Raw genomic sequence first — 17,952 nt, 5'->3', positions numbered from 1 at the left:
AACAGGACACGGAGGTCAAGGCCTTCCCCTGAGAAGAACATCTGCAGAACCCAGATGGAAGATCCACCTCAGCCATCCTTGCTAATTTAGTCCAGCATTCTGTTCGTACAGGGACCAACCAGACGCCTCCAGGAAGCCCCACACATTTGTTTGTTTGTTTGTTCATCATCATTTATCCATCCATCCATCCATCCATTCATCTATTAATCCATTCATTCCTGGTAGAATGAGCTCTCAGAGGAGCTCAGGGTTATCCGAGTTGTCAGCTTTCCACAGGGCCTGCAAGGTAGAGCTCTTCCGCCAAGCATACGGTTGAGGCCAGGGTGGAGTCCCGGTGTCACCATCTGAGGATCTTCATCAGACACCAACGGAGATCAGCTAGGACCCTCACACCCAGTTTCTTGACCTACATGCTGAACGGAGGGGGAAGGTTGATGTCCTATTGTTCGCCATCTTGTTTTTATTGTTGATGCTATATTGTTGTATTTTTAAGGGTATTGTTGGGGGTTTTATTGTGTTTTATTGACTCCTGTAAACCACCATGAGACATTCGTGAGTGGCGGTATACAAATATAATTATAAATAAAATAAAAATAAATTCATTCATTTTTCTTGGATGCTTTAGAATGCTTTGGGCTGATCCTGCGTTGAGCAGGGGGTTGGACTAGATGGCCTGTGTGGCCTCTTCCAACTCTATGATTCTGTGATTCATTGATTCATTCATCCTATGGCATGTATGCAGTGTAGCTGGGATGGAAATACAAGGACTGTACGTCAGCCATGCAAGGGGCCTTCAGGCGTAGGGCCATCAGCTGCTTAAAATGACCTCTCGTGTTCCTTGGAGGAACTACTATCCAAATTGCTGGAGATCTAAATACCAGCCAGGGTTAGCCCTGCTTTGCTTCTGAGATCTGATAGGATTGGGCTATCCAGATCAGACAAGATGCCCACAGACAAGATGGCCCCCACAGCATCTTCTTGTCTGTGCTCTCAGGAATTCCTGCTATAGAGACTAGAAATCTGTCAGGACCAGTAGCCACTGATGGGCCCATCCTTCATGCCTCTGTCCCCTCCCCATTTCCAGCTTTGCAAATCAGAGGCCATGGCCACATCCAAGGGCAGCAGTTCCACAAGTGTGAAGAAATACTTCCCTTTGCCTGTCCTCAATCTCCCACTCTTCAGCATGTGTCAATGGCCCTGGGTTCTAATATTGCAGGAGAGAGGGGAAGAACCCCTTGGAGGGACAGGTCTCCCAACAGAAATTCCCTATACTGAACCCCACATGACAAAGAGGTCCTTCCATCTCCTGGAGTCTCACACTGGAGGAGGTCTTCTCTGTCATAGAATCATAGAATCATAGAATCCTAGAGTTGGAAGGGGCCATACAGGCCATCTAGTCCTGTATCCTCAATGTAGGATCAGCCCAAAGCATCCTAAAGCATCCAAGAAAAGTGTGTATCCAACCTTTGCTTGAAGACTGCCAGTGAGGGGGAGCTCACCACCTCCTTAGGCAGCCTATTCCACTGCTGAACTACTCTGACTGTGAAATTTTTTTTCCTGATATCTAGCCTATATCGTTGTACTTGAAGTTGAAACCCATTACTGCGTGTCCTCTCCTCTGCAGCCAACGGAAACAGCATCCTGCCCTCCTCCAAGTGACAACCTTTCAAATACTTAAAGAGGGCTATCATGTCCCCTCTCAACCTCCTTTTCTCCAGGCTGAACATTCCCAAGTCCCTCAACCTATCCTCATAGGGCTTGGTCCCTTGGCCACAGATCATCTTCGTCGCTCTCCTCTGTACCCTTTCAATTTTATCTACGTCCTTCTTGAAGTGAGGCCTCCAGAACTGCACACAGTACTCCAGGTGTGGTCTGACCAGTGCCGTATACAATGGGACTATGACATCTTGTGATTTTGATGTGATGCCTCTGTTGATACAGCCCAAAATGGCATTTGCCTTTTTTACCGCTGCATCACACTGCCTGCTTATGTTTAGTTTACAATCCACAAGTACCCCAAGGTCTCGTTCACACACAGTGTTACCTAGAAGCGTATCCCCCATCCAGTAGGCATGCTTTTCATTTTTCTGACCCAGATGCAGAACTTTACACTTATCTTTATTAAATTGCATCTTGTTCTCATTGCCCATTTTTCCATTGTGTTCAGATCTCGTTGAACTCTGTCTCTATCTTCTGGAGTATTTGCCAGTCCTCCCAATTTGGTGTCATCTGCAAACTTGATGAGTAGTCCCTCCACCCCCTCATCTAGATCATTAATAAATATGTTAAAAAGTACCGGGCCGAGCACCGAACCCTGAGGTACCCCACTACTCACCTTTCTCCAGTCTGATGAAAGACCATTGACAACAACTCTTTGAGTGCGGTTCTCTAACCAATTCCCTATCCACTTAACTATCTGAAAATCCAGATTGTCACTCACCTGGCAAGAAGAAGTGGGCAACCAGGAGGCCAAAAAGGTGTCTGTAGGTGAATGCCCCCATTTGCACCTGCAAAGAAAGATCAGAAGGGCCCAGTGGTGGTATGTCAGTTTCACTTGCTGCATACAAGGACAGCCGAGCCTTCAAGAATGCTACCATATCAGTTGGCTTTAAACCTGGACCTCTGTTCTGTTACTCAACAGACTTTATCCCAATTCAGCTTGGTCGCATGCAATTAATATACAACTGAAGAAGAGTAATGAAACTAGCTCACACCGAGGTTGTGTTTGATGGTTACTTTGAAGTATTAAAGATATTGAAGGCCAGATATTTTTCTTCTTGTTTGGCTTAATACTGGCCTTCAGTTGGAAAGTAAGAGTAAGTTACTGCAGTAGAAACGAATTCTTCGGAAACATCTAGGAATGATTGAGCCACATGGATTTTTCATTCCTGCACACACCCTCCTAATTAATTTCTACTTTGCTCTTTTGATTTTTCAAGCCTGCAGCTGGCAAAATATTTGCACAAAACACTCTGAGGAATGGCACAAGGGGACACAAACCTTCTGCCCTGGCTAGCCCCTTCAGATCTCAGAAGCTAAGTAGGGATGGCAAAAAGTTTGAGAAGGCAGGTTTTAATGGATATCGAAGCAGAGAGCCAGAACCCCGGAGGGTCACAGTGCAGATGTATGTGATAGCACCCATTGTATTCCTGGGTGCAACAGGATTTGCCCCAAGTATGTATTAATGACAGGATTGGGCTTCCTGTTAGGACAAGGAGCAGATCCCACAAAAAACTCAGGGTTCAGCCCGTACTGGGATAACCATTTGCCAAACAGCAAGAAAAACATGGTGCGATTTCTTAAACACAGCATTGTTGTGACCATTGGAGACGTCAAGGGACTAACTGGATGGGAATCCAACTGAGAAGGTCACTTACCAGTCTGCCTCCCCGTCTGGCTTGTTGTGACTGGGGGCCACTTCTGACTTCCCTGTGCACAGCGTCTCCTCGAGCATTTATATGCTCACTGGTAGGGCATGGCCCGTTCACAGGAATCGAAAGAGGCATTATCGCTTGAACTTAAAGCACAGCATGAGTGCCACGGATGAGCTGCGACCCAACGACCAGGAAGCGGAAAGCCTGAGGGTGCCAGATTGCATCATGCACATTTATTGATGTGGCACACATCTTCTGGCACGCCTTGTCAAACGGAAATGTAGACAGATGTGACATCCATCATCTCACCCACAAAGATGGAGGGCCCGGCCAGTGGCTGCACAGGCCCCTAGGGTCTGGGCAGCTGCAGCACGACCCACCAGCAACAGTGGTGGAGCAGGTAAGAAGGAGGAAGGGAGGGAGTGAGTGCACACATATGTGCATACTTCCATATGTGTGTGCGTGCACTTAATTGCATACATAGATAACCCTGCCATGATCAGGAGACATATTAACACCGGATTCAAGGAAAATTCAGAGAAAAAAAAAAGAAATCTCATCACATCTTAAAAACTAAATGACTGATGTATTTTACGGACTAAAGCTCACTTATTCAGGTCCAGGAAGCTGATTCTTGCTGATACCAGCAGAAAAGTAAAAAATGACGTTTAGAAGGCCGTAAAGTGCGAGAGTTTTGTAATTCCCTCGCTAGACATTCCTTGTCAAACCCCTTGGTTGAAGAGGGGTAACTTTTATTGTTTTATTGTGGTTGTGTATGTTGTCTTTTTTTAAATTTTTTAAATTTTATTATAATTAATAAATAACAGACGATCCACAGAAACGCCCCACCCAAAACAAAATTCACCGCAGCACAACTCTGTAGCTTCACAAACCATTTGAATCCTGTAGACAATGTCCATTTCATCTATTACATTTCAACTGTTCATCATAATTCCAAGTCACACATTACAACTGTAGTTCACATACCTTATAGTCTGAAAATTTCCGTAAGTAATTTGCCAAATTATATTGAAATCCTTTCCCCCCCCCATTGAATTACTTTAATGTTATTTGTTAACTTTTCCAACATCATAAACTGCCTAATTTTCTTTCACCAATTATGTAATGAGATATTATCTGCGTTTTTCCAGTTAGTAGCAATTAACATCCTGGCAGCTACAATCAGAAAGTTCACCAATATTTTCTGCTTACATTGAGTATTTTCATTGAGAAATAAATTGAGGAGAACCAACTGGACTGAACGTTCCAACTTCACTTTTATAATTTCACTAATTTCGAATAAAATTTTTTCCCAGAATTTCATAATTGCTGGACATTCCCACCACATATGAATAAAAGTTCCCTCCTTTCCACAGCCTCTCCAATATTATTTATCCCCAGATTTCTTCATTTGATATAATCTAATACCCAACTTCAAGAGGAACTAAGAAAGAAAAGGGAAATGTTCAGGAAATGGAGGGAAGGACAGAGCTCTAAAGAAGAGTACCTACAGGTTACTAGGCACTGTAGATCAAGCATCAGAAAGGCCAAAGCTGAGAGTGAGCTAAGATTGGCCAGGGAAGCCCACTGTAACAAGAAAAGATTTTTCAGTTATGAGAGGAGCAAACGTTAAGTAAAGGAGGAATAGGCCCACTGTTGGGTGCGGATGGACAAACTCTAACGGAGGATGCAGAGAAAGCAGAAAGGTTCAGAGCCTATTTTACACCTGTTTTTTCCCCACAGGTCAAAGGGTTTAGGCACATCTAGAGATGGCAGTAGCCAAGAGATAGTGTCTGGGTGGCAGGTTGACATGGATAGAGAGGTTGTCAGGAGGCATTTAGCTGCACTGGATGAGTTCAAATCCCCTAGTCCGGATGAAATGCACCCGAGAGTACTCAAAGAACTTTCCAGAGAACTTGCACAGCCCTTGTCCATCATCTTCAGAACCTCTTTAAGGACTGGAGATGTCCCGGAGGACTGGAAGAGAGCAAACGTTATTCCGATCTTCAAAAAAGGGAGGAAGGATGACCCGGGAAACTATAGACCAGTGAGTCTGACCTCTGTTGTGGGGAAGATAATGGAGCAGATATTAAAGGGAGCGATCTGCAAACATCTGGAGGACAATTTGGTGATGCAAGGAAGTCTGCATGGATTTGTCTCCAACAGGTCCTGTCAGACCAACCTGGTTTCCTTTTTTGTCCAAGTGACAGGTTTGATGGATCGTAGAAATTCGGTGGATGTCGTTTACTTGGATTTTAGTAAAGCTTTTGATAAGGTTCCCCATGATGTTCTGATGGATAAATTGAAGAACTGCAATCTGGATTTTCAGATAGTTAGGTGGATAGGGAATTGGTTAGAGAACCGCACTCAAAGAGTTGTTGTCAATGGTGTTTCATCAGACTGGAGGGAGGTGAGTAGCGGGGTACCTCAGGGCTCGGTGCTCGGCCCGGTACTTTTTAACATATTTATTAATGACCTAGATGGAGGGACTATTCATCAAGTTTGCAGATGACACCAAATTGGGAGGACTGGCAAATACTCCAGAAGATAGAGACAGAGTTCAACGAGATCTGAACACAATGGCTGCAGAGGAAAGGACACGCAGTAATGGGTTTAAACTACAAGTACAACGATATAGACTAGATATCAGGAAAATAATTTTCACAGTCAGAGTAGTTCAGCAGTGGAATAGGCTGCCTAAGGAGGTGGTGAGCTCCCCCTCACTGGCAGTCTTCAAGCAAAGGTTGGATACACACTTTTCTTGGATGCTTTAGGATGCTTTGGGCTGATTCTGCATTCAGCAGGGGTTGGACTAGATGGCCTGCATGGCCCCTTCCAACTGTAGGATTCTATGATTCTATGATTTATACTGGTGTAGCTTTTCCTAATGCTGGGAGCGATCGAGGGCCAAAGAAGAAGGGAACGACAGAGAATGAGGTGGCTGGATGGAGTCACTGAAGCAGTCGGTGCAAACTTAAATGGACTCCGGGGAATGGTAGAGGACAGGAAGGACTGGAGGATCATTTTCCATGGGGTCGCGATGGGTCGGACACGACTTCGCACATAACAACAACACGCTTTTCCAGGTTTGGATTCTGGCGCTGGCAATCAACAAGGTTGGTTCTGAACTGGGTGAGATCTATGGAGTAAGTCTGCAGAGCAAAACCTACCCAAAGGGAGTTGAGAAAAACATGGTGCAAATTATTTTCCTCCTACTGTTCTTGAGGAAGGAGGAGAAGGAGGAGAACAGTTTTTTTTTTGTACAATTTCCCAGATGTGTGCTGGGAAACAAACTCTGCGAAGCGTCCTCAGTCATGCAACTTTCTGACCTGCCTGGCTGACAATTTCATTGATCAAATGGTAGAGGAACCCACAAGAGGTTCAGCCATACTGGACTTAATACTGACCAACAGGCAAGAGTTGGTGGATGAGGTGAAGGAGGTGGGGACCCTAGGGGGAAGTGACCATGTCCTCATAGAATTCCTTTTGAGATGGGGAGACAAGGAAGCTTGGATGCTTTTCTTGGAAGCTTTAGGATGCTTTGGGCTGATCCTGCGTTGAGCAGCGGGTTGGACTAGATGGCCTGTGTGGCCCCTTCCAACTCTTTGATTCTGTGATTCTCTGCTTTTCAGGAGTCTCAAAGTGGCTGACAACTTTAGAAGACTTCAGAAGATTTATTACGGTACTTGAGCAGAATACAGAATATATACAGATAAAAAGAAAGAAAGAAAACTTAGAAAGAAATAAAACAGGGATATTCTAAGAATCATAAATAACAATAATGTTAAACTTTGAGACTGGATAATCTAAGATGCATTGCAAATTTACCAAATAACACAATCCCTTGGCATATTTCCTCAAGATCCCTTCCAAACATTCCTAATGTTGTAGCCAACCCAGCAAATCTGGCTACTTACTCTTCCTTTCCACGCAACAGACACTCTGTAAGGCAGAGGAGTCTGAGAGAGCTATGAGAGAACTGGGACTAGCTCAAGGTCACCCAGCTGGCTGCATGGTGAGGGGGACTGGGGAATCCAAGCCAGTTCTCCAGATTAGAGGCCGCCTCTCTGGAAGCAGCAGAATTTGAGCTGTGACCAACAGTAACCCCATCCTAAACTATATCACAGGACTCGGGAACTTCTTTTGTAGTCCGTCTCACCTTGTCGTGGGGAGTGAAAAGTGGTGCCAAATCCCAACTGCCTCGTGGTGACCCCGTAGGGCAGGGGTGGCCAAACTGTGCCTCTCCAGATGCCCATGGACTGCGGTTTGGCCACCCCTGCCATAGGGTCTGCTAGGCCAGAGATCTTCAGAGATGGTCCCGAGAATCAACCTTGCCCTTCCTGGGTGGTCTCCCTTCCCACCAGTGCCCCAGTCTCTGCTCAGCTTCCTCCATCTGATGAGATTGGCCTAGCCTGGGTTATCCCGGCTGGGGCCACCAGGTTGTTAGGAGGAGAGGACGGGGGACCAAGGGGTCTCTCTTTGGGGCCAAGTTACTTCGAAGCTTCTGCCTGCAAGCAGGAAATAGCGCCAGCCCCCCTGTCTGTGCTCAGCTCAGCCCAGCCCCTCTTCCTCTGAGCTTTCATCTTCAAAGACGCTGCCCTAATCTCGTTCCCGTCCCACGGGCTCCCCTCTGATCCGTTCCAGATCAAACAGCCTACGTAGGCCTTCGTGCACCATGCAATTCTGCTTGGAGTTTCTGAATCACCCACCTCCAGCCTACACCGCTGTGCCTTACGCACTGGAGGGACAGAAGGGGCACAATGAATGACAGCAGGAGAGTCTGACCCAGGGACCGAGGCTGTGGTAAGCAACCTTCCCGGCTTCCTTTCTTGGCCTTTCTGTGCCTGCCTCTTGGTGAGCCTTTGGTGGCAGCTTTTCTATATGCAGAGGGAGTGCAGCACCAGGCAACTTGAAGAGTCAAATGGCTTTCCATCAGGAGAGAAACAATTATGTATATATATAGAGAGAGACCTGTCTAGCTAGCTGCAGACATTATGTCTGTTCTACTGCTTTTCTGGAGGCAAGCAGGGAGAAAGTAGGCTCAAAACGCTGGAAGTCTTCTGTTGAGCCAATCAGAACCTTGGGGAATATAATTCCACAGGCATCAGGAAGATCTTATCCCACCTACAGAAAATATATATATTCTCTGATGCCCTCTGCAGAACACCCTTTAAATTCTGCTCAGTTATGCCCACTGGCAATTATTATGAAGAAGAGTTTGGTTTTTTATACCCTGCTTTTCACTACCTGAAGGAGTCCTAAAGGGGCTGAGGGAGCTCTGAGAGAACTGTGACTGGCCCAAGGTCACCTAGCTGGCTGCCTGTAGAGGGGGACTGGGGAATCAAACCCAGCTCTCCACCAGGGTGGCTTTTGCCTCTTCCAGCGCAACTTAGGGAGGGGTCTAGGCAGAGCTTGTTCCAAGTTTTGGGGGCCCAGGCGAGTAGAGTTGCCAGCTCTGGGTTCATTTGGGGGCAGGGAGGAAGCTCAGTGGAGTATAATGCTGTGGAACACCAAGAGAAGTGCAATAAATGGAAATATAAGACTTTGGACAAAACTTGCAGAAATTGTTTGTTATTCTTCAAGCCATCATTTGCCATTATCCTTGAAAACCCCTTTTTCTTATGATAACGCTATGGAGTCCCCCCTCCAAAGCAGCCATATACTTCAAAGGAACTGAGGTCTGTCACGTGGAAAGCCAGGGGGTCCCCAGGTCCCACCTGGAGGCTGGCATCCCTACTGGAAAGAGAACTGCCAGAGCCCCCTCCTCTCCCCTGACCACCACCAGCCGCTGCTTGAAGACGGCCAGTGAGGGGGAGCTCCCCACCTCCTTAGGCAGCCCCTTCCACTGCTGAACTAGACTCCTAGAATCCCAGAGTGGTAAGGGGCCATGCAGGCCATCTAGTCCCACCCCCTGCTCAGGGCAGGATCAGCCTCAAGCATCCAGGAGAAGGATCTGTCCAGCCACTGCTTGAAGACGGCCAGTGAGGGGGAGCTCCCCACCTCCTTAGGCAGCCCATCCCACCGCTGAACTAGACTCCTAGAATCCCAGAGTGGGAAGGGGCCATGGAGGTCATCTAGTCCCACCCCCTGCTCAGTGCAGGATCAGCCTCAAGCATCCAGGAGAAGGATCTGTCCAGCCGCTGCTTGAAGACGGCCAGTGAGGGGGAGCTCCCCACCTCCTTAGGCAGCCCATCCCACCGCTGAACTAGACTCCTAGAATCCCAGAGTGGGAAGGGGCCATGGAGGCCATCTAGTCCCAACCCCTGCTCAGTGCAGGATCAGCCTCAAGCAGCCAGGAGAAGGATCTGTCCAGCCGCTGCTTGAAGACGGCCATTGAGGGTGAGCTCCCCACCTCCTTAGGCAGCCCCTTCCCCTGCTGAACTAGACTCCTAGAATCCTAGAGTGGGAAGGGGCCATGCAGGCCATTTAGTCCCACCCCCTGCTCAGTGCAGGATCAGCCTCAGGCATCCAGGAGAAAGATCTGTCCAGTCACTGCTCAAAGACCGCCAGTGAGGGGGAGCTCCCCACCTCCTGAGGCAGCCCCTTCCACGGCTGAACTAGATTCATGGAATCCTAGAATGGGAAGGGGCCATGCAGGCCATCTAGTCCCACCCCCTGCTCAGTGCAGGATCAGCTTCAACCACCCAGGAGAAGGATCTGTCCAGCCGCTGCTTGAAGACCACCAGTGAGGGGGAGCCCCTCACCTCCTCAGGCAGCCCATTCCACTGCTGAACTACTCAAACTGTGAAGAATTTTTCCTCATATTTTCTCAATGGACAGTATGACCAGTATACCATATACAAACGTGTTTCCTTCCACTTCATCAGTTCCTGAAATTTTAACAATATAGTTCCTCGACATATCTCAAGAGCATTGCTGTGGTGAACTAAACCAATCCTTATAAGACTCACCATTCATTTACTCCACTAGCCCTCCGTCCTTATGGACTCTGCTCTTGATATACGTTGTGAAATTATATTTGTTTATATTTCCGGATGTGATGAAGTGGAGTGAGACAAGTTCATCTCCGGTGTGCTGGTCATCCTGCATATTCAGCAAAAGGAAATCAAAATAATCTTCCTCCAAACCGGATGTGAATGAAAGGATTATTTAGAAGATTTACTTCAAATCAGTTGTTGAGGTCCTTTTTAGTATACATTCTTGCTCAGTCTATTTCAAACACCCTTGTTGCCTCTTATATTTAGTTTATGCTGTGCATCCTCTCTGTATTACTTGACCCTGCATTGAGCAGCGGAATGGACTAAATGGCCTTTGTAGTTCCTTCCAGCTCCAGGATTCTGTGATTCTATGATCCCGTGCTACACAAATGACATACCCAAAATCAAGCCATTGGAGCAGGGAACTGGTGCCTCGGGGATCCTCCGGTTTGGTGTCTGCATTTGTTCTCTCTCCACAGGGGCAAATGTTGTCGTTTTCGTCCTTCCGAATCCCTCTTTGGGGCCTGCTGATCACAATTTGCTTTCTGGAAGGCAAGTGTCCTCTTTGGTCTGAGCAGGAGGATTTGGGGAACAACCTCCGCACTGCCCCGGCGTTGCTTCTGTACATAGTTTGAGGAGTTGTGGTGGCTTAAAACATTTATTTGCTACCTTTATTCCATATGAAGCCCAAAGGAGCTTATCATGCAGATTAAAGACACAAAATGCTGCCCAAAGATACATATAGCCATCGTTTAAAAGCACAGTTCAGTACTCTCTTAAATAAAACTTTCTTCAGCTGCCTCCTGCAGAGCGACAGTGAGGGAGTCAGGTGCACCTCCCTGGGGGGGGGGGCTGCCCCATAATCGTGGGGCTGCCACTGAAAAGGCCCTCACCTATGTACCATCCTTATGGACTTCTTTGGTTTATGGGACAGTCAAGAGAGCCTCTCCTTGTGGTCTTCATTCCAGACAGGAACATATGGTAGATGTCTTCAAGCAGCATTTTACTGTCTTCACCAAATGAGGCTACCAGCACCCTATCCGGTCCCAGACCAACTAGTCACAGTGATCCACGCAATGGTCACTTCCAGTCTAGACTTCTGTAACTCACTCTACATAGAATCATAGCAGAAGGAACCTCCTGGGTCATCTAGTCCAACCCCCTGCTCTATGCAGGACACTCATTGAATCATAGAATCATAGAGTTGAGACCTCCTGGGTCATCTAGTCCAACCCCCTGCACTAGGCAGGACACTCATTGAATCATAGAATCATAGAGTTGGAAGGGACCTCCTGGGACATCTAGTCCAAACCCCTGCACCATGCAGGACACTCAGTACCCTCTCACTCCTCCACTGTCACCTGCCATCCCCTTGAGCCTTCACAGAATCAGCCTCTCCATCAGATGGCTATCCAGCCTCTTTAAAAGCATGGGCCTACCTTCCTCCTTGACCCGGAGGTTGCAGCTGTACCAGGTCAAGTTAAAGGCACTGGTTTTGACCAGCATACCTGAGGAACCTCCTAAGTCCCTATGCCCACAGCAGCGTCAGCTCATCCCCCTGCAGGCTTAAATAGTCTGGTGATCCCTGGCCCATGTGAAGTGGTCCTGGTCCCCACCTGGTGGAATGAGCTCCTGGAAGAGATAAGGGCTTGTCACAGTTCCACAGGGCTTGCAAGATGGAATTCTTGGTTGACTGGAGCTCTTGGTTCCTTGACTGGAAGGAAGTTCTTTGGGCATGTCCCCTGTTCTTCTGCCTACTCCCAAGGTGCTGGGCTGATGGGTACTACTACTACTACTACTACTACTACTACTACTACTACTATTGTTTTAATTTATTACCCGCCACTCCCAAGTAGCTCATGGCGGGTTACAACAGACTGAATAAAATCCCCAATAAAACTCCTCTTAAAGCCACAGACATAAAACACAGAGATCCATAATCACAAATCAAGAAAAGATACGGTGGAAAAAACCAATTCCAATGATCAAGCCATTCCCCCCACTAGCAATCTCATAAAGGGTAGAGGGATTCTTTAAGGGTACTAGGGCTAGGGAGGGATTGTTGTATCATTTATATATGATTTTATTGTCATTTTATTGTTGCACACTGCCGTGAGTCGGCCGGACTGAGAGTGTGCGGTCAGTAAATACGATGCTGATAAAAATGCTGATGATAAATGGCCTCCAAAGTTGACAAAACAGCCCCCAGAGCCATGTGAAAACATGGCTGCCAGAGGTGAAATGGGTAGGGGATTTGCCTCCCCCACCTGCCTACAAAGCAGGTGGGGGGAGGGATTTCTTCCCCAACATGTATGTGCACCTTCCCCCTTTTGATATGAAGCTGCATTTGGAGCCTCTTTCTCAAGCTAACCACTTCTTACCCATTCTCTGTTGAATGCCAAAGCTATGTCCTGCCCAAAAGGTTGGCTGTCATCCTCCAACCGTTGCTACGGACTATTTCCAGACAAAGTGTCCAGGAAAGAGGCAGAGGTGAGCAGTCCTTCCCAGCACTTTGCTGTCCCAAGGCCAAGCGGCATATTTATGTCTCATGTCCCCCTTCCCCAATGGTTCCTTTCCCCCCTTCCCTGGGAAGCCCCATTGCCCCCAGCACACTAGAAGTGATGTCACCCCGTTGCCAGTAATACAGGACACTCTGGCATTTGGGCAAAAACTCTATGGCCATGAAGGCCTCGGCCTGGTTGCCCAAAGACCAGAGCATCTCGCATCATGATGATGAGATTGTTGGGGCATTTGGTAAATATATAGCAGAGTTTGGTCCAGTTGTAGAAGTATGATACTGAGTATAGCAAATAAATCTCCCAAACAGTATGTTGCAAAAAAAAAAAAGGAAAAAAGGAAACTTACATTTCTCCAATTGCATCTGGTTCACATTCAGGTTGCAGTTGAAGGAGACAAAGGACCCTAATCGAAAGAGTACTTTCCCTTTCAAAAATGAGCAGCTTGTGGGAGGATGAGAATGTCGTCTGCATAGGAGAGACCTGCAGAGACATGGGTCTATGTGGAAGGCCATGTGAAATTGGAGAGAGGACAAAGGGAGAGGGAAAGGAGTCAAAGGGCAGTTTCCCAGGTTAAGAAGGGCATCCCATTCAAGAAGATAACACCTATCCACACTTATAATGATGTAGTGCAACCTTCCCCCCCCCCCCCCCCCCCAAAGTCCAGGTACGCTGACATTACTGTCAAAGAGATGACATCACTTCAGGTACACCCTAGAGGTAGTCACTACACTGCTGATGATGTTGTGACCTTGTTGTAGCACCGCTTGCCTATGCCTTCCCCTCCTACCCTCTGCTGGTTACCAAGTAACCCCAGAACATACTCTGGTTTTTCCCGGCCGTCCTGATCCTCCCACCATCAGATATCCTTTTCTCTAGACTGAAGGTGTTTGCATTTGGCCTCTCTCAGATGGAGTGTCAATCCCTGAGCAAAGACAGCCATCTTGCCTCCATCATAAGTGCAACCGAGAGGGAAGAGGTGATCAAATACGTTACAACTTCGTTTAAAGGCGTGGGAAATGTCTGGATCGGACTCAGAGATCGCTGGAGAGTGAGTAGCAAGTGTCTGTCTCTGCAGGCTCTGGGAGGAAAAGGAAACAGAGGAGGTAATAGTTACGGTTGCCAACTCCAATTTGGGGAAAGCCTGAAGATGTGGTGTTGGCCCCTGGGGAAGGTGGAGTTTGGGGAAGGGAAGGGAAGGGAAGGGAGAGAGAGCACCACCAAAGCTGCCCTTTCCCCCCGGGAGAACTGATCTGCGTAGACTGGAGATCGGTTGTGTTTCCACGAGATCTCCAGCCCCACCTGAAGGCAGTAATGGAGGCAACAAAAGAAAGCATGTGAGAAAGAGTAGAAGCAGAAAAGAGAGGCAAGGTAGAGGACATTACAGGCCTGCCTGGGGGATCAGAAGAATGTAAGCACAGGAGAAGAGCTCTGCTGGACCAGACCATGGTTCATCTAGGCCCACTCATCCCACTGCCCCTGCCGCCCATCTTCCATGCCCAGCCCAAGCTCCTTTGTCCTGGCATGAAGCCAGGAGGAGACAGCGGCCCTTGGCTTTGGCTGGGGCCGCTTGAAGAGTAAGGGGTGGAGTGGCAGGTGGCCAGGGCCAGTGCTGAGCCCTGCTCACTCTGACGCCACCCATCTTTGGCAGTAGCCCCCAGGACAACAAAGAACAGGATGGTTAGACACCACCATATTAGACACTGGCCAGAACATCAGACAAATAAAAGAAGCGGTTCCAGATCAGAAATTATGGCAGCAGTTGTGCCATTGGATTGGCAAGAGTCGACTCGACCGAATGGCTAACTCCATCATCGTCATGACCTTGTATGGTCATGTAGACTTGCCCCCCTCCCAAAAATGGCCAATGATGGGCTTGTGGGGGGAAGGGGAGGGGCCTCAGATGGGCTTGTCCACAGCTATGCCTTCCAAATATCCTGCATGATCGCACCACCTCTACGATTTCTCAAAGCCAGGAGAATGTTCAGTGTGTGAACTCTCCCTGAGCATGCAACATGAGCAAGGAAGCAAAACTGGTGGAGTCTTCTGATGCCTCTAACCCTGCGCCTTTTGCTATCTCTGCAGATTAGAAATTGGAAATGGGAGGACAAGTCACCAGCCAATGACTTTTATTGGACTTCAGGCGCACCCTCATTTTTTACCTTATCCAAACACTGTGTTTATATGATCGCCTCTGAAGGTGAGGAATGTTAGACAAGGCATTCCTAAAAGCTGTAGCCCTTCCCCAGGCAAGAGGGCCCCTGAAATCAAGACATAGTGATGGTGGCCATGAGGAAGAGGGTGGTGCAGCAATCGCTCTGCTGGATGAGGGTCTGGGAGATATGCATTCAGGTCTTTGATATGGAGGCGAGTGGTGACCTTGGCCCAGCCACAGCAGCCCTCTGGGGCTTCCAAGGCAAGAGATGTTCAGAGATGGTTTGCCCTTGCTTGCTTCTGTATAGCAATCCTGGACTTCCATGGAGGTCTCCCATCCAGGTCAACCTTGCTGAGTTTCCAGGCTGTGATAAGGTAGGACTATCCTGGGCCACCCAACTCAAGGCTAAGGTCAAGTGTTCTGTCAAGTTACAACTGTGTCATGGTAAGCCCCCAGGACCGTGGGGTTTCCAGACAAGAGAGGAGGAAAGGCGGCTTGTCATTGTCTGCTTTTGTGGAGCAGCTCCAGACTCCCTTAGTGGTCTCCCATCCAAGCATTGACCTGGGCTGAATCTGCATGGAGCTTTTCTTCCAATCCCAGGTCGATTCGATCCCTACCATCTACTCTGAATGCAATTCCCATTTTGATTTGGGGCGATTTAAATTTTCCCTCTGCAACAAGCATGATTGATCCGGAGTGACCCTACCTTTCCCCCGCAATATCCTGGAGTGGATATAGCCCTCAATATTTGAAACATCAGCTCTCTGCTTTTCCCCAAACTAACTTGCTACCTCTTGCCTCCAACGCCATAGAAAAGACTTGATTGGCCAGGGTGTCAATACAAAGGCTTCCTCGTTCCCAGGTTGCAAGGTTTCCCTTAAAGGGAAAACCTAACTTCCCTCGGCAGAAGCTCCAGAACAGGGGTAGTCAAACTGCGGCCCTCCCAATTCCCATGAGCTTTTGCTGGCAGGGGCTCATGGGAATTGTAGTCCATGGATATCTGGAGGGCCACAGTTTGACTACCCCTGCTCCAGAAGCTCTAACTTTTCTCGGCAGAGATTTTCCTCTTGGATTTATTCCCCTCCTCTGCTGTCTCCAATCCCCTCCTCTTCCCCTTCATAAAAAGAAAGCCGCTCCTGTTGCACTTGCCCCCCCCTTCTGCACTTGCCCCCCCCCCTAACCACATGCAGAACACTTTTCTGTTTCAAGGGGGAGCCTTGAATAGATAGAGGAAGACCCAAGTTCAAATCAATCTGAATTCAGCAGGAGCCACAATGGAATAAACAAAGTAAGTGCAGATTCAGCCCTGGTCTGACCCTGCTTAGGTTCCAAGATCTGATGACATTGAGTTAGCCTGCATCATCCAGTCAGGAAATTGTCCTTGAACCGACTTATTTCTTTCTTCATATAGTCAGCACATTTTGAGGAACACTGGCATGATCAACCAGCGTTGTCAGGCTGGCTCTCGAGATTCATGCTCGGCTAAGGATCACTAATATCCTCATTCTGCACAAGAGGTCACACCTCTATGGCCTTCTAAACTCAGTTTCAAGAATCCAAGCTAGATTCTAAAGGATTCCTTATCCCATTGGAGATCCTATGCACTTTAACCCTCCCTGTCACATTCAAGGCTATGCCTGCTGTTTGCCAGCACAGTCTTTGGAATGCATACAAGCAACTGTTGCATCCTGGCCCGTGCCTGGTGCTTTTACTCTATCTGGGAGTGTCTGAGAGGCCCAGAAACAACTGCAAAGTAATAAAGTAACAAATAAAGCCAATTAGCTACGTAACTAGTCCACAACAAAATCAGAGCCTGAGAGCTCCTTTAAGACCAACAAAGTCTGTGCATGCACTCAAAAGCTCCCGCTTTGAATAAATGTTTGTTTGTCTTAAAGGTCTATTGGACTACTTTTGTGCACTCTGTGCACTTCTGTGCATGCACTCGGAAGCTCCCACCTTGAATAAATCTTTGTTGGTCTTAAAGCTGCTATTGGACTCTGATTTCGTTGTGCTACTTCAGACCAACATGGCTACCCACTTGAATCTTGTCCACAACGGTCTGAGTGCAGTTGTGTCCAAGGAAGCAGGGAGGACTGGGGTTCAGGGTCCACAGGCAAAGCAGGAATCTGGAAAGATCTCTCTTGGGAATTAAACACAAGTAGTAGCAATACACTGACAATACTCTGTTTTGCCAAGATACTTGGAAGGCAGAGCAGTGACTGCAATGCTGTTCTCAAAGACTGGCTCTGGCCACGTGTTTCCTTTTAACAGCTTGATTACTGGAACCCAGGTCTTCTTCATTCATTACACCTTGATCCTGCACCAATTCAGTGTCAGGAGCCAAAGCTAAGTGGTAATGTGCTAATAGCCTGAGTTGTGAGTGTCCTGCATAGTGCAGGGGGTTGCAGGGGTAGTCAACCTGTGGTCCTCCAGATGTCCATGGACTGCAATTCCCATGAGCCACTGCCAGCAAACACTGGCAGGGGCTCATGGGAACTGCAGTCCATGGACATCTGGAGGACCACAGGTTGACAACCCCTGGACTAAATGAGCCAGGAGGTCCCTTCCACTCTGTGATTCTATGATTTTATCAGGTTCTTTCTTCTATCAGGTTGTGGAGGGGAATGAACTTGTGATACTGTTTCTCTGTCATCTTCTAGGCTACAAGACCTGGAAGGATTCCTCCTGTTCAGAAACTTATGCCTTCCTCTGCAAGATGTAGTTGTGAATGTCCTGCATGCTGCAGGGGGGTGGACTAGATGACTCCGCAGATCCCTTCCAACTCTATGATTCTAAGGCATGAGCAGCAGTTTCTTTAGTGTCCACATGTCTCCAGCGCCTCCATCTGATCCAGGGATGCTTTTCTCCGAAGAGGGCTAGTCCTTCCACCCATGACTATCCAACGACAGTTTATGGCAGTTTATGTCTCTGACTTCTGTTGATTCCCAGGGGCAATAAAAGCTCTTTCA

At 47.8% G+C, this 17,952-nt stretch overlaps 4 protein-coding genes across 4 annotated transcripts in view; 2 read left to right on the top strand and 2 right to left on the bottom strand.

Annotated features, from left to right (window-relative positions):
• The window catches only part of LOC143838711 (C-type lectin lectoxin-Enh6-like), a 39,180-nt gene extending 35,658 nt beyond the window's left edge, over positions 1-3,522 (bottom strand). Inside the window, exon 1 of the mRNA XM_077340479.1 lies at positions 3,378-3,522. Within this exon, the coding sequence (XP_077196594.1) occupies positions 3,378-3,506 (129 nt within the window). The 5' untranslated portion in view covers positions 3,507-3,522. The remainder of the gene's footprint in view (positions 1-3,377) is intronic.
• Positions 1-13,195, bottom strand: part of LOC143838721 (C-type lectin BfL-2-like) — a 24,069-nt gene extending 10,874 nt beyond the window's left edge. Inside the window, exons 1-2 of the mRNA XM_077340505.1 lie at positions 13,178-13,195; positions 2,441-2,507 (exon numbers count right to left, since the gene is read on the bottom strand). Of these exons, the coding sequence (XP_077196620.1) occupies positions 2,441-2,501 (61 nt within the window). The 5' untranslated portion in view covers positions 2,502-2,507; positions 13,178-13,195. The remainder of the gene's footprint in view (positions 1-2,440; positions 2,508-13,177) is intronic.
• The window catches only part of LOC143838714 (lithostathine-like), a 228,311-nt gene that overhangs the window by 179,796 nt on the left and 30,563 nt on the right, over positions 1-17,952 (top strand). The window lies entirely within an intron of this gene.
• On the top strand, positions 8,004-17,952 carry LOC143838716 (C-type lection lectoxin-Enh3-like). The gene is made up of 6 exons (XM_077340485.1): positions 8,004-8,177; positions 10,792-10,864; positions 12,717-12,802; positions 13,739-13,879; positions 14,914-15,028; positions 17,644-17,952. The coding sequence occupies exons 1-6, from the start codon at positions 8,139-8,141 to the stop codon at positions 17,703-17,705; spliced, it is 516 nt and encodes a 171-aa protein (XP_077196600.1). The 5' UTR covers positions 8,004-8,138; the 3' UTR covers positions 17,706-17,952.

This window comes from Paroedura picta, chromosome 5 (assembly GCF_049243985.1).
Source record: "Paroedura picta isolate Pp20150507F chromosome 5, Ppicta_v3.0, whole genome shotgun sequence".
Lineage (NCBI taxonomy): Eukaryota > Metazoa > Chordata > Lepidosauria > Squamata > Gekkonidae > Paroedura > Paroedura picta.
This window is presented reverse-complemented; position numbering and strand designations above follow the sequence as displayed.

Excerpts from the sequence above, each read along its gene's own strand:
- LOC143838716 (XM_077340485.1), top strand. The coding sequence starts at position 8,139 with ATGACAGCAGGAGAGTCTGACCCAGGGACCGAGGCTGTG. Across the intron at positions 8,178-10,791 it reads ACCCAGGGACCGAGGCTGTG|GGGCAAATGTTGTCGTTTTC; the intron begins GTAAGCAACCTT and ends CTCTCTCCACAG. Across the intron at positions 10,865-12,716 it reads CACAATTTGCTTTCTGGAAG|CTATGTCCTGCCCAAAAGGT; the intron begins GCAAGTGTCCTC and ends TGAATGCCAAAG.